General features: G+C 51.7%; 2 protein-coding genes across 5 annotated transcripts in view; one reads left to right on the top strand and one right to left on the bottom strand.

The window, feature by feature from the left end:
• Positions 1-132: 132 nt before the first annotated feature.
• Positions 133-5,307, top strand: POLR2H (RNA polymerase II subunit H). 3 transcript variants are annotated; one of them, XM_034670497.1, is made up of 6 exons: positions 257-392; positions 1,177-1,388; positions 3,096-3,179; positions 3,268-3,361; positions 3,902-3,985; positions 4,946-5,307. In XM_034670497.1, exons 3-6 carry the CDS (start codon positions 3,131-3,133, stop codon positions 5,061-5,063), a joined length of 345 nt encoding a protein of 114 aa, XP_034526388.1. In that variant the 5' UTR covers positions 257-392; positions 1,177-1,388; positions 3,096-3,130; the 3' UTR covers positions 5,064-5,307. The 3 variants fall into 3 exon arrangements, with proteins under 3 accessions (XP_034521767.1, XP_034526388.1, NP_001291829.1); XM_034665876.1 differs by lacking the exon at positions 1,177-1,388 and having other exon boundaries at positions 133-392; NM_001304900.1 differs by lacking the exons at positions 257-392; positions 1,177-1,388 and adding an exon at positions 1,820-1,909 and having other exon boundaries at positions 4,946-5,102.
• A 2,882-nt stretch (positions 5,308-8,189) lies between these two features.
• Positions 8,190-15,225, bottom strand: part of THPO (thrombopoietin) — an 8,302-nt gene continuing 1,266 nt past the window's right edge. Inside the window, exons 1-7 of one of the 2 annotated variants that reach the window (XM_019795777.2) lie at positions 13,782-15,218; positions 13,498-13,552; positions 12,006-12,163; positions 11,647-11,771; positions 11,253-11,339; positions 9,582-9,749; positions 8,190-9,340 (exon numbers count right to left, since the gene is read on the bottom strand). In XM_019795777.2, coding sequence (XP_019651336.1) covers positions 8,759-9,340; positions 9,582-9,749; positions 11,253-11,339; positions 11,647-11,771; positions 12,006-12,018 — 975 coding nt within the window. In that variant the 5' untranslated portion in view covers positions 12,019-12,163; positions 13,498-13,552; positions 13,782-15,218 and the 3' untranslated portion in view covers positions 8,190-8,758. Of the gene's footprint in view, positions 9,341-9,581; positions 9,750-11,252; positions 11,340-11,646; positions 11,772-12,005; positions 12,164-13,497; positions 13,553-13,781; positions 15,219-15,225 lie in introns of those variants that run through there. The other variant, XM_034661747.1, reaches the window with a different exon arrangement.

Below are 15,225 nucleotides of genomic sequence, written 5' to 3'. Positions count from 1 at the left end.
CCGCCCGCCCACCCATCCACAGGGGCCGGCCCATCCGGGCGGGGGTCTGCGTCGCGGCCGCCTCCCAGCCTGCGGGGAGGCCGCAGGGGGCGCTTGGAACGTGCTAGCCGGCGCTCCCTCCGCGCGAAGGCCTGGGACTGAGAGGGGCGCCGGGGCCCAGAGTGGGGGCGGGTCCGCTGGCACGTGGATGGGCCGGGCTCGGCCCGCGGCGCCGGGAGCCCGGGCAGGAGGGGCTGGAGACGCCGGGGCAGCAGGGCCTGGGGCCCGGGGCTGCAGAGCCGTCTACATCGGACTCTTGGGGCTCAATCTCTCAGGAGTGGCGCCCTCTTTTGCTTCTCCGGAGGGGCCAGCGGCTCAGACGGGCCTGGCAAGGCCCCTCTTCTCTGTCGAGGGTGAGAAGCAAAGCCGGAGGGGACACGGAGGGGACGCTAGGCCCAGAAGGCGGGGGTTCCCTCCTCCTTAGGTTCTCCGCGGCTCCCCTAGGAAGTCGCTCCTGGAACAACCAGGCCTGCGGGGTGTACCGGGGTGGAGGTGGGGAGGGAAAGTGAAGGGGTGAGGCCCGAGGGAAGAGATGTCTAGGTGCCGGCACGGCGGGCGTGGGGGTACAGAGGTCACTTTTCCCTGGCAGGGCCCAAAGAGAAACTCAAGTAGCTACTGACGTCTCGCCACCATGGGGGAACAGCCTGCTGGGACTCTGCGTGCTCTATCAGGGTCTGGAGAAGGATAGAGCAGAGGGTGGGGTGAGCACAGGGTGGACGGGCAATGTAAGAGATAGTGTTAGGGGAGAGGCCAGTGCCCAGGAAACAGGCAGTGTGCGGGAGGACGCAGTACCAGGATGAAGGGCCATGTGGGAGGCAGAGGCAGTGCCAGGAAGGGGGCAGTGTGAGAGGAGCCAGCACCGAAGAGGAAGGGGCAGTATAAAGGAAGAGCTGGTATCCGTGGGAGAGGGCAGTGCCAGCATGAAAGGGCACATAGATCAGCATCCAGAGGGAGAAGGCAGTGGTTGGGGAACAGGTAGTACCAAGCTGAAGGGGCAGTGTTCAGGAGGAGAGCAGTGTGATGGGGTTAATGCCGGGCTGAAGAGGGGGAGTGGAAGAGAGTAGGGCCCAGGGGAAGAGGGCAGTGGTAAGGAGTACCAGGGGAGGGGACAAGTGCAAGCTTTCCTCTTCCCCATAGTGACATCATGGCAAATTCCCAAACTGGACGGACCCGGCTCCGGTGACATCCAGCAGGGCCAACCGGTCCGGCCCAGGCTGGGCTAGGAGGCCTCAGTGCCAGCTGGGGGGACTGGGCTCTGCGCCCTGCAGGGTCAGCGCGCTGGGGGTGGAGTTCTGTTCCGCCCGCCCTCGGCGTGGACTGTGCCCTCGGCGGGCACGCAGACCAGCAGGGTAAGGCTTGGGCCGGGGTTCTCTGGGCCAAAGATCAAGGTCCCTGGCTGGGGAGGACCCGTACATTCCAGTCTTCCCGACCCGGACTCTCAAGAGGGCGCGGTAGAGCCTCAGCGTCCGGCGAGAAACCGCGCCACCTCGGCGGGAGGTGGAACTAATCGTGTCCCCGCCCCGGGGCGGAGTTATCCTGTCCTGATACCCGCCCCAAATCCTGGGGCCTCTTGGAAAGAATCATTCAGGGCGGAAGTTAGGAAGCCCCGAGAGCCAGGCGGCGGAAGTGGTGGCGTTACTGCATGTCCGTGCGCATGCGTGGTTCTAGTCTTTTGCTGCAGCTCTTCAGGCGCAATCTTTTCCTCTCTTCGCTCCTTTGCTCCACGCAAGGGGGAGCGCGTACCCCTACGCGTGGTCGCGCTCCCAGCCCCTCTGCTACTCTCGTGACCGCCTCACCATGGCGGGCATCCTATTTGAGGATATTTTTGATGTGAAAGACATTGACCCGGAGGGCAAGAAGTTTGACCGAGGTAAGGTGTACGTAGACGTATGGGCGGTTTAGAGGAAGGGGCTAACCTCTTCGGGGGACACGCCCCTGGGTCCCTTGTCCACCCAACCCACGTGGCTTGTCGCTACCGGCAGTTCCTGAAAAGGAATCTTCTTCAGGAAACATGTTATAGATGGGAACACGGAGACTCCGGAACTCGGCCTGGCTTCACACATGCTGTGCCCTGTGCCTGGGTGGCCATTTCTCATGGTGCTGGTAAACTGCACCTTTCTAATCGCAACCCACTCTGTGGTGGGCGCTGTATTGTACACCTTACACACACTTTGCCCTACCTATTCCTTTCAAGAGTCACCATGAGGTAGTGTGTAGTGCTCTACCCATTTTGCTCCGAGAAGTTAGGTAACCTACCCAAGGCTGCACAGTGAATAATCCGACCTCAGAGCCTATATTCTTGTATTGTCCTAAGAATGTTTAACTCTTTGTGATGTCCATTCTGAGTTAGAATTGACTGCTTGCTATACAGCTCTTCATTCTGTCATTGATCAGTAATCGTTCCTCCTTGGTGTCTCTTCCTTTGCCTGGAGACTGAGACATTGGTTCTTCAAGACCAACACCAGTTCTAAACTTTTTTTTAAAAAGGTTTTATTTATTTGACACACAGAGAGTACCAGTAGGCAGAGCGGCAGGCAGAGGGAGAGGGAGAAGCAGGCTCCCCGCTGAGCAGAGAGCCCGATGTGGGGTTCGATGTGGGGTTCCATCCCAGGACCCTGGGATCGCGACCTGAGCCGAAGGCAGATGCTTAACTGACTGAGCCACCCAGGCATCCCACTAACACCAGTTCTTAGAGTCCTAATAATCCACTCAGCACAGCATCTGGCACAGAAAGACAAAACCTTTGGATGAATGAATAACTTTCCCAAAGTCAGGTTGTTTCTTAATCACCTAGGCAGGCCTAGGACCTGGGTTTTATTTATTGCCAAGAGGGCCTTTGATTCTTTTCTGGGATTCTGTCCACTTGCCGTAGTTTTCTCCCCTGGCCTCCTGGCATATCTGGTTCTGATTGAGTCTGCAGTTCTTGGGGAGCAGATGAGAGGCTAGAGCATGCAGACTGGGTTAGAATGAGTGTTTAATTACATATAATCCTCCAAAGTGGGGTCTGCCCTGGGCCTGGCAATTACCTATGCCACTCTTTCTCTACTTCCCTCAAGTGTCTCGACTACATTGTGAGAGTGAATCTTTCAAGATGGACCTGATCCTAGATGTAAACATTCAGATTTACCCTGTGGACTTGGGTAAGTATTGAACACAGACAATAGCAGGAGGCTTTTTTTTTTTTCAGTTCAGCTCTTCTTCAGCCTCAGATATTGCCATGATTTTCAGGTGACAAGTTCCGGTTGGTCATAGCCAGTACCTTATATGAAGATGGTACCCTGGATGACGGTGAATACAACCCCACAGATGATAGACCTTCCAGGTGAGGAAGTGAAGAGAGTACTTGAAATATGCCTGAGGACTAAGTAGTTGAGTGGTATAGAAAGACCTAAGGGTCTTTAATTTGTGGAATAAATGATTATCAATAGAATCTGAGCAGCCTTAAGGAAATTGCTGCACTTGAGAATTCAGCCAGCCAGGTGTTTATCTGGGGCAATGATTACATGCTTGTAGGTTGTAGCTTATTGATGGCTAAGGAGATGACCACTGAATGACCCAGGCTGTGTGAGCCTTGCATCTTGGGAGGGAGTTTGATGTGATGGAAAGGCTTTGGAGCTCCACTGAGTTCAGATCTCAGCCCTATCACTTACTTGTTGAATAGCCTCTTGCAGCCTCAGTTTCCCCATCAGTAAGGTACAGATGGTCACACCTTGCTCAAAGGGTCGCTGGGAGGACTAAATGGCCTTGTATTTGAAAAATGTCTGTTAGAATGTTGACACTTAGTTGCCAGTTACCATTTTTAAAGGGCTTTTTATTATCGTTAACTACTTTGAAGAATAACCTTGCCACTACTGTTCCACAGGGCTGACCAGTTTGAGTATGTAATGTATGGGAAAGTATATAGGATCGAGGGCGACGAAACTTCTACTGAAGCGGCAACGCGTCTGTAAGTTCCATGGTCTTGTGAGAACCGCCCCCCCCTGCTCTGTTCTGATAATCTAAGCTCTCCTCTGAAAATTTGGGCCATGCTTCATGTTTCCTGGGTTGGGTCTCTCTCCCCATGCACCTCAGACCTAGGTGGGACCCAGAAAGAAACTGTTGTGGGAACAGTTTCCAGTCTGAAATGTAGGCTGCTCACTTGGCCCTTTGTCAGGACCTCAGGGCCCAGGGGTCCAAATGAGAAGCCTATGATCTTGCTATGTGAAATGCAAAGGAAGGTTGCTTCCCCAGGAACTAGATGCAGTATTAAGTGATTAAACTGCTAGGCTTTTTTGTTTTTGTTTATTTGTGTGTGTGTTTTGCTACTCTGCAGTCCAATCCCTAGTTCTTTGGTTTCCCTGCCCAGCTCTTTTTTCTCTTCTTTAAAATTTTATTAAAACAATATGTGCCCTTTGTAAGAAATTTGAAAAGCAGAGAAGTAATGTGAAGAAGCAAAAAAAGTCACCTATAATTCCATACCCAGAGGGAATCTCTCACATAAACATTTTTGAATATTCTAGGTTTTTTCCTGTGTACTTTTTTCTTTGAGATCACGTTGTTTATTATAGTGTTTTCTTCTGCTCTTTTTGCTTCAAGTTATGTTTGAAGTTATGTTTAAGTTAAATAGGTTTCCCCATGTCAGTTTAAAGCTTTTCCTAAACATTTTAATAGCTACGTAACATTCCAGTAAATGAATATATCTTAATTCATTTGACCATTTCTGTTATTCTGGGCATGTAGCATTTCCCGCTTTTGTTGATACCAACACTTCTTTGCGCAAATCTGTGCATTCATCCTTGTCTGAATTTTGGTTCCTAATGACAAAACACTAGAAGGGTGCCTTTTTTTCTTAAGCTGGGATGGAGAGCCACTGGGTCGCTGCCGCTCCAGAGCTTTAAACTCATGGGACTGGGGCTTTCCGTTTCAGCTCCGCCTACGTGTCCTATGGCGGCCTGCTCATGAGACTGCAGGGTGATGCCAACAACCTGCATGGATTTGAAGTGGATTCCAGAGTTTATCTGCTGATGAAGAAACTGGCCTTCTGAAGCACCCAGGAAGCCAGCCTTGCTGCTTAGTCACTCAGGACGTGGACATCCGTTCGAGCCTGAGGGGCAGTTACGATTGACCGCCTGTTCAGGAAGGGCTGCCTGGCTGGCCACTGGGGGTGCGTCTGGAGGTGGTCTGGACTCAATGGGAAACTTGCCTGTGAAAGACCCTGTGGGAGAGCTTAAAACAAATCAGAAGTTGTTTTGCGTATATGATTTTTTTATTAAACTTTACTTTTTCAGACTCTTTTTCCCCTCCTTAAAAAAAAGCAACACTTTTCCATTACCCTAAACTCATTTTTTTCCAATTTGCCTGTGGTATATATTTCTGGCCCACAGCCAGGTGATTACATGTCAATGTAGGGTCAGTTCCAGCCTTTTGGTATCTGGCTTTAGGGTTATCTCAGCCTCCTGGTTGACTATCCCCAACATTTATTTTCCAATGTGATTTTCTATCTGGGAGAGAGAGTATTGTGCTTTTGGCTCTTGAGGGCACCCTAGCCCCAGAAGATACCACCCATTTGGCATAGAATTTTGAATTGACCAGGAGCCCTGCTTGTGTCCTTCCAACACTTTCAGTCTCTTAGGAAGTCAGATCACGTTGATTTGAATGAGTCACTTGCATAGCCTGGAAATGTTCATTTTTGTGGAAGCTTTGGGTGGAGGCTTTTAGATACTGGCTTGGGACCTGACTACGAAGAGTAGGAAGAGCAGATTTGGTGGTTGTGGGAACAGGTGGAGGAGCCAGGTGTCTGCTCTACATTCTATTGGCAACCTGGAGGGAGGGTAAGTCGGGTGGGGGGTGGGGGGTGGTTCTCACCAGTGACACCGAACCCGCAGCTGCTGCACAGACCAGTGAAGTGGACAGGGCAGCAATACTAATGAGGTTGGCAGTCCGGTGCCAGTACCCGGGACAATGGAGCAGCCTGACTACAGGCACTAACTTAAAACTGGGCAAGAACAAAATTGAGGAAGTGGTGATGCTTACTAGGACTTCAGCGTATGAGCTGGCTCTTCAGCCTGGCATGCGAGGTCTCTGAGAAAGTATACTGGACTCTGGTTTCCCCTGGGAAATTCAGGGTAACAATCTAGAAAGATGGCGAGTGTGTATTAAGCAGTTTTTTGATCTCCTGGCTTTGCCTCGGGGAGCCGGTCCCCCTGCTGGGATGCCCAGGGGTATTTCCTTCCCCATCATTTTCAGGTCTTTACAGAAGGTGTTAGAAATAGTATTTAGGGAAATGGGTTGAAAATGAATGATCTCTGCAGGGGGGAGGAAAAGGTGTTTCTTTGGTTTACTATGTGGGGGGGATAGAAGGTGCAGTGGGGGGTGGGATGAATTTTTGTGGAATCCTAGAACTTTTACATGGAGTCAGATTTTTGGGGGTTGTTGGAGAAGAATGGATTTAGGTGAGAGTCGGAGAACTTAATTCCCAGTAATAGTTTGTGGGGTAGCATAGCACGCTATCCTGGCTGACCTGGGGTGGCAGGAGAGAGAACTGGCATGCAGTTGAATAGAGAGAAGGGTGTTCTGGTTGTTAACAGTTTTTTTGTGTTTTGTGTAAAGGGAAGAAGGGATAGAATCAGCCTGATGAAGTTTTGGGAAGGGTTAGATTCTCAATAGGGACAGCTTAGTTCACACTGGAGAAGCCCATGAGTTATTTGCATTTGCCCTAAAGTAGATCAAATGCCAGTTCTGTATACCTGGAACTTACTGGCTGTATACTTGTAGTTTTTCTGTCCTTGTCCCTCATCTGACTGTGCTGAGAACACTGAAGCTTTTGCGTTTGGTCCCTTTGGCGTATCTTGTCCCAGGTACTGACTTTCATGGGCCACAAAGTTCTTCATTTGATCATTACGTTTAGTCTAGTTTGGTATTTCAGTAAATTACAACTTCCACTTCCCATTCCCTCGACGGCATGCTGGCATTGGTAGTGTGGAAGAATTATTCTCTTCATGCAAAACCCGGCACCCTCTGAGATTTGAACAACACTTTTGAGCTTTGTGCATTTGTCGATTCCTTCTCCATGGCAACTGTCCTGTCCATGATGGGAGAGGAGGACACCTGGAGATGTCTAAATTGGTCACCCCCATCCAAGAGCTTTGGTTTTCTACTCAGAACTTTTTAATTGGTGATGTATTTCCTCCCTCAGGACTTGCACATCTTTTCTAATAAGCAGAATCACTGAGTGATCTGTTGGACAGTGTACCACACTGGGGACGATATGGGCTCTAGTCAGCCTAGGCTGTTTCTTCTTTTCTTGCTCACAGGCTGTGTGAGCATTGAGAACGTGCCCGGCTTCTCTGAGACTGATAACATCCCAGCCTGACAGAGGTGTGTGAGCACTATAAAAGGTAACCTGCATAAGGCTCCTGGCATACCGGCTTTCATTCTTCTATTTTGCAATACCTTTAGTGATGGTGGGGTATTTGTGGTGGTGTTTGGAACTCTGGGATCTTGGCTCTTTTACCCACATGGTAGTTTTTCCTCTCCTTTGGGGAGTTGTGGGGAGGGAAGATGGAAACATTCTGTTAGTCTTCCTACAGGAGCCTCTGGAGGTAGGGTTGACCTTTGCAATGGGGTTTTTGTTTGGGGCAATATAAACCTTTTCCTAGGCACCACGGCGGCATTTCTTTGCAAAGCTCCATAAGCCTGGCTTCTTCTCTAAAGAATCCTTAGTAGAGTTCATGGTGGTCACGTAGGGCTGCTTTTTAGATATTGTGGACTTCTGGGAATTGGGAAATGAGCCTTCAACTTGTACTTGTCCCTCCCGCTGTGTGAGCCCTGGGAGACTGACTCTCGCCACTTCCTGCACTTCCCCCTGACCTCCACAGGAGGGAGGCAGGAACCCGTGCCTGGTGAAGCTTCCCGCTGAGCTGCTGAAGCTCTCGCTGTTTGCTCAGCTGTCACATCCAGGTTTTGTCTTGACTGAACTGTCTGCACAGCCTTACCTGGGGTGTGAGGCTCTTTGAGGCTTCCTGTTAACCTTTTTGGAGGGGAGGGAAGGGGGAGATCTATTGCCCCCTGAAGAATCTCTTTCCCTTGCTTTTCAGCTAGGTTTTGGGTGTTCTTATTTATTCTTTATTTATATAGGCTCAGTTTTGTTGATTGTGTAGACAGCCCTTCTGAGACAAGAGTAGGGATCTCCTAAGAAAAGGAGATCAGAGTCCCACTGAGAATGAAAGTAAAGGGGATAAAGAGACTAACCTTAGTTCTGAGCAGAAAACCAAAGCTCTTTTTTTCCCTGTTTTCTGATGTAAGGTTAGTTTCTACCTCCATTCAGAAGTCAGGCCGGTCCAGCCCTTTGCAGAATTGTTGTATGAAAAAGAGCACGTAGAGAATTAGTAAGCTGTAAATTTGTGCAGAAAACAGACCAAAGATAACTAGCTAGCTGCTCTGGTGAATATTATTGATAGTTTAAAAAAATAGCTTCTGAAGTTTTACAATATACAGTGAAAAATGATCCCCTTTTCTGTCCCGTGTATCCCCCATTAGCAGGGGTTTGGGTTTCAGGTGAAAGCAGGAAATCTGGTATAACTTGACTCCCAGGGCCTCCCCTCCCAGAAAGGGAAGTTTACATGGAGACAGTGCTGATGCTGGCAGGGCCAGAGTACCTTACTCCTCTTAAGCTGGATTCTGGAAGTGAGGGTGGGCTGCAATTAGAAGAGGACTGGTCGAGTGGGGTGTGACAGAGGAGTCAGGAGATGGAGGTTGGAGCTGGCTCCGGGGGGGTGGGCGAGGTGGGTGAAGGAGAGAAGAGTGTGTATTGCCCAATAGGAGGATGGGTTGGGGAAGGAGAATATCCAGGCCAGAGGTCGGGGGGCAGGGAGTCCATGTCTGAAGCTCCCAGAGGAATGTCTGGGGCTCCTAGGGCTGTGGGTGAGGGTCCAGGAAAGAGTCCATGGGTTCCAGTCAAGGGTCCGTGTGTCCTGTTCAGGGGTCCAGGCGTTTGGTCTAGGGACCTGGAGGTTTGGTTCAGCAGACCAGGAATCTTGGCTCTGAATCCGTGCAGCCTCTTCAGAAGTCCAGAGCCAGTAGTTCTGGCTGAGACATTGGAGTTTGTCTCCAACAATCCAAAAGTCCTGTTTGGGAGCTTGTGCAGTGTGAGGAGTAGAGAGGTATTGCTTGGGACAGCTGTCGTGGGGAGGGCCTGCTTGGCACAGAGGGTGGGCCCTATGACAAGCAGCAGGAAGCGCACCTTTCCCCGGAGCAGTTGCTGGAAGGTCAGGAAGATGGCGTCGGGGTCCTTGTGAGTTGTGGTCCTGCCCTGTGGAGGAAGCTGAGGGCAGAGGATGGGCCTGAGGCCAGAGACCTGGGCCTGATATCATGCCTCCCTCGTCTCCAGGGAAAGATAAGGTGCCAGCACCCAGACTTTATGGCTGGGAGGGAGCACTCCTTAGTTGGTCAGCTGTGCTATCCTCATGATCCCCAGAATTTGCCTTTCTTCCCTCAGGTCTTCTAAACGGACTGAGTCAGCAAAGGACAGTTTCTGCAGTCCCCTTGACTCAGGACTTACTTACCTGGGTTCCCAGGAGGCCCTGCAGGGCCCCAAGGAGGAGGCGGACCTGTCCAGAAAGCTGTCCCAGGAGGGATGAGAGGCAGGTGGGTCCCAGTTGTCCCCGGGCTGCCATTACTCCTTCCAGCAGAAGGGCCGTGGCTCCCAGAACATCCTGTGCCTTGGTCTGCTCCTGCAAAAGATGGAAGGGAGAAGCGGCCTGCTTCAAAGGGCATGCTAATAGCGGGTGGGGAGCCCCGAGGAGTAGCCAGCGCAATGAATCATAGGAGCTGAGAATTGGACAGGACCAAGGTCCCACCCAGCACAGGAATTCCTTCACAGTCTCCCGACAATTGGTCATCAGCCTCTCCTTGACTCACTCCAGTGTCCGGTAACCCAGCCTGGTCTTAACACTTGATTTCAGTCAGAGAAGTTCTTTTCCCCCTTACACTACCTCGAAATCTGTGCTATGACAGTTTTTAACCTCTCGGTTCTAGTGCTGCCAGTCTACTCTTTCTGCTACAAAATCCTAGGAACGTATGGGTTTTTTTTAAAACTTAACGTAGACATGAGACCATCCCAGAGACCATGAAGATGGAGGAAAGGGGCTTACTGATCGATGGTGGCGCTGGAATGGCAAGGATCCCTAGGAACTGCCCTTGGTCCCTGGCCCAGTCCCCCCCTCCCCAGAAGACCTGAGGGAAGAAAGGGGATTCCAGGGATCTGGGGGGTAGAAGAGCTGACCTTGCAAGGAGTGCTCCCTCCCAGGAGGTTCCTGAGCCTCAGACTGAAACATGTCAGCTATACCACAAGGCTCAACACTTCTCCAAACTCATCAGACTGGCTTTTTTTTTTTTTTTTCTAAAAGCCATTCCTCACATAACACGTTTTCTAACCTCTCACTGTTCAGGTTGCTTCTTCCTTCTGGACACATGCTAGTTTAATATGGTCCCTCTGAATAAATGAGCATGTATCTAGAGGAGGATATCCAGTACTCAACTCAGTCCTGTTAAGTGCAGGCCTCTTAAAGGTTTTTAGGCCTATTTCCACAAGGCGGCTGCTAAACAGCGAAAGCCACCTCCGGTCACTAGCTTTTCAGACAGCAGCTTCAGCAGTGTTCCCTGCTAAGTCTGAGGTCAGCTCCAGCCTCCTGGATCTTGTTCACAGTGAAGTTCGAGGGCCAGAAGTTTAGATAAGGCAAAGTGGGGGCATCATGGCCTGAAAGCTGGAATAGGACTTTACTTAATTACTCAGAGTAAATGTAGAAGTTTTTGTATATCTCTATTAAATTTTACCTTGTTTTTGATCTAGCCTTTTAGCAATTTGAATCCTGATTCTGTCTTTTGTTATTTTAGCTCTGCTTCCCAGTTTTGTGTCATCTGAGGATGACAGATGAGTCTTACTTCTTCATGCCAGCCTAGGAAGTTTGCATGGGAACAGGTCAAAGGCACGGCCATGAGAGACGTTGATCCAGCTTTTCTGGGTGTTCAGCTTTGAACCTCTTTTCACATACTGGGACTGCAAGCCATCTTGTCAGAGCATATCATTAGAGTAGAATGTAGATTAGGTTAGGGTGGCCAAGCCAGACGTGAGATATTTTTGGGGAGCTCAGGAATTTTGAAGAATCCATGGGAAGCAGTAGAAAACTAATGAAGAAAGGAGTTAGGGAAACCAAAGGAAGGGATGGCTTTCTTACCTTCTGGGTTTTCCATTCTCCCAAGCTAAAGTCCACAGCAGGCAGCAGGACAGGTGTGGACAAAGGGTTAACGTCTGGACACTGGCTCTATTGAAAAAGATTGGTGATGGGGCGGGGTGGAGAAGGGAGCTCAAGTAAAGGAGGGGGGTATAGTGACCCAGTGACTAGGACAGGCTTCCATGAGTAATACATATCCAGACTAGAGCTTTTAAAAGTGGACTAGATTGCAAATCATAATCCTTGTCAAGGAATGGTGATGGGGAGGTGGTGGTCTTTCCAAAGACAATATGGGAAGAACAGTGATCTGATCGAATCAGGGAGTGAGAGGGAGTGATGGGAGTAAGGGTATCTAGCCAGTTAATGGATAGAGGGGAGAGTGCTGGGAGATTCTCACCAGTCTGCTGTGAAGGACATGGGAGTCACGAAGCAGTTTATTTAGGAGACGGGGGTCACAGGCAGGAGGAGCCGGGAGACACAGATCCAGTCTTGCAGTTAGAAGCATGACCACGAGGAGCAGTTCTTAGATGAGGAGAAGTGAGGTTGAAAGGGTGATAAGGAAGAAATCATTGTCAGGTGGTAGTCCAGGAATTCCCATTTAGGACCCAGACCTGAAATCCAGGGAATTTACCTTTTAGAAGCCTTAATCCTAGGAGATTGGGTTCCCTCAGCCTCCCTCCTGGCAGCACATCTCCTTTCTCTTTCATCTTTAACCCTGCTTTGATTGGGCCCCAGTTCCCGCAGGTATGTCCTTACCAGTCAGCTCCATTCTGGCCAGGCTGTCTGGTAGGAGTGGCTCCCTGGATGGGGCCTCTCCCCTGAATCCTTCCTGGGGCCATGGAGGCGGCTTGGGCTCTGGCACTTCTTGCACAGTGGGGCACAGGTGGGCTGAGGAAGAGGGTCTGGAATCTATCCTGCAAGTGACAGGAATAATGAACATTTAATCAGGTGTCAAGGAAAAGACTGCCTGGTGCAGGGAACAGCTGCTGGGAGGGCATGAGATGCTGACCAGCCTGGAACTGCTAACGCTCTGACTGCTCCCAGGTCTCCTTATGACTGCGGCATATGGTGTCTCCTCTTTGTCAGGGTTCCTCAGTGAATCTGACATGGGGCTGGTGCCCCTGCCCCCGCTGAGAGCAGCAGGACAGAATATGTACACACACACACACACACACACACACACACACACACATCTTAATTGGCCTCAACTTCTGAGCAACCCTGGTTGTTTGGTTGGAGAAAATCTGGGATGGGAGGAGGGAATAGGAGCATTGTGGCATAAGCCTGGAGGAAGAGGTTGGAAAGTGGGATGTAGGGTCAGGCTGAGGAGCTAGCAAATGTGCAATGTGTTGAGGGGTAGCTGGGGGAGTGGGGCTGAGGCGGCGACTTGGCGGAAAACAAAACTGGACTACTAGGGGTTGGTGATTACAAGATTATGAGAAGGTGGTATGGGAGCAATTAACCGCTCATTCTCTCTCCATTTACCTCCACCCATAAACCTCTTGGACTTTTTCTTTGCACTCCCAGCCCTAAAATCTGAGGCAGAGAGTGAGGCTAACGGTCCTAGGACTTCCCACCTGAGGCAAGTTGCCCAGCAATGGGCACCTGCTGAGTGAGGCACCCACCTTGCATGGCTTAGCTCGCTTTGGACACCCACCGTATCCATCTCATAGCCCACATCATCCTCCCTTCCCCCTCTGCAGACCCCTTCCAGTTCCTTCACAGGACCCCCCACATGGCCTCCTCCTTCTTTGACAAGTTGTGCAAAGAGGCCTGCACCTGATTCAATATTGGGATTTCCTGTAGGTCTGTCAACATGCGTGAGCCCTCCTCCCACTACTCTCTCCTTGGGCCCAGCTCCCCCAGTCCCAAGACTCAGAACCTTAAGCTAACTAGGAACAACTGGGTAAGAATGGGGATTGGGCCGGTGTCCAGCTTGATGCTATATGCCCTAAGCCCTAAACGCACCACCTTTCTTACTTTCTCCCTGGGCACACGTCCCCTTCCTTAGGGCCTTCCAGGACAGTGCTATATCCTCCAAGTCTGTGATCAGTCCCTCAGAACCCGGCACCCCACCCCCTACCCCTGCGCTGTCCCGCTCCTCCCATTCTGGGAAGGCTACGCTCTTCTCGACAAAGGTCAGTGCCTGTAGGTTCCAGTTTGCCTGCCCCTCCCCCAGCGGAGAGCCCAATTCCTCTTTCCTGTCTTTCCTACCCTCACTTAACTCCAAACCCTGCTTGCCACTCACCGGGTGGAGAAGGGCTCCAGGACCCCGGTGCACAGCAGGCCGCACTCCGGGGAGCCTATGGGTAGGAAGACACGTAGTGTTGGGGCACAGCCGCTCCACAGCAGTAGGGTCACAGGCCTGCCCGGGACACTTCTGCCCAATCAGAGAGCAGAGAGCCACCAGATACTGGTGAAGGCCCCCGGAAGTGACGCCTTCTCCTCCCACCCGCACTGAACGTGGAGCCCCCGTCTGGACCATGGTCCACTAGCAGAGCCCAGCTCCTCCACCCACACACACACACATACCACAGGGAGGATTTCAACAGGGGGATCCATCTTTTTCTAGGAGATGGGAAACCTGAGACCTGGCTGGGGGAGAAGATGGGAGGGGAACAGGTCTTTTTTCCCAGGAGAAATCTGGCAGGACATTTTTGTTCCTGTGGAAGAGGAGCAGAGATCTGGTTCTAGTTTTAGACTGGTGGGTTTTTCAGTTCCTATCTGGCCAGATTCTTTTCCCTGGACAACACACCTGCTGCTGAGACCCACTAGGGCTCTTGCTTTCCTGCCTTTGTCTCCTATAACCCCTTGGGGGTCATGTCTTATTCCCCCTGTCCCAGTGGCAATGTGGGCATTGCCTGTTTTAGGGAATGACCCTGTCATTGGTCAGTGTTATAGGAAAAGGGTCTGGACCATTTGAGAGGACTGCAAGGTGAGGGGTGTGTGCAGGGGGTGGTTAGGCTGGGCTCAGGGGCCCCTCTGTGGGAGGGCTTAGTGGCTCCGACAGCTAATGCCACTTCCCTCTGTGCTCGAGCTCTCCTGAGCTTGCCCTGTCTGTCTCCCTTTTCCATCGCCTACCACGCCATATATGACAAGACGGATAACCAGGCCCATGTGTCCCTGTCTCAGGGAAGACAGCTGCTGAACTTCCCCCGCAAATACCTCCTGCTGGCCCCCCTCTTCCTCGGGGCCAGGGCCCCGGCTCCTTGGCTTTCCCCTCAGTCCCAGTCCCCTCGAAGTCTCCGTCCTCAGGGGCCTCCTGGCCTGACCTTGTCCCATCACCCCCCACCCCAGCGCTTCCCCTCCTGCTCCTCCTCCCAAGGATGGGGCTGTCGGCTAGGGAGTATGGCCTGGATCCCGGAATTCTCCAGTTCAGCCAGACAAGATGCCTCCCAAGATTAGGAAGGAGGGTGCTGGGACGGCTGGGAGGATGGTGGGCAAATGGGTGTGGGAGGGGACAGGGAGGCAGTCATGACCAGGAAACCAAGACAAAGGAGGTTGGGGGTGGAGCAGAGAGGGAGAGGGTTCCCTGGGTGAAGGGAAGAGGGTGAGAAAAGATGTCAGGCTGGGGACAATGATGGTTGGATGGGCCTGTGGACAGGTTACTGTAGGGAGGGAAACACTGTCACAGACAGAAAGGGGACTCTGTTTCTGGCTAATTCCCTGTCCTGGGGAACGATGGAGTAAGAGAAGACCTCAGAGAAAAGGTAGGGCCACAGGCCAAGCAGTGAGTGTGGGTAGTGTGGGGTCTGAGGGGTGCTGTGGGCCCACAGTAGGGGAGATCAGTTGACAGGCCTTTCCTGCACGTTGTCATCCTTAAAAGACAAGTCTTCATCTTTCCGGCAGGCACCGAGCACTAGTCCAGTGGCCGGCCCAGGCCTCAGGCCCAGCCTCTGCCCCTCCCTGGCCTGGGGCTCCCGTCTTGGGCCGGACACGCACCTCCTGGTGCAGCCGCCCTGTGGCCGCCAGCAGC

This window comes from Ailuropoda melanoleuca, chromosome 1 (assembly GCF_002007445.2).
Source record: "Ailuropoda melanoleuca isolate Jingjing chromosome 1, ASM200744v2, whole genome shotgun sequence".
Taxonomy (NCBI): domain Eukaryota; kingdom Metazoa; phylum Chordata; class Mammalia; order Carnivora; family Ursidae; genus Ailuropoda; species Ailuropoda melanoleuca.
Note: the sequence above shows the minus strand (reverse complement) of the source record. Positions and strands in the feature narration are given on the sequence as shown.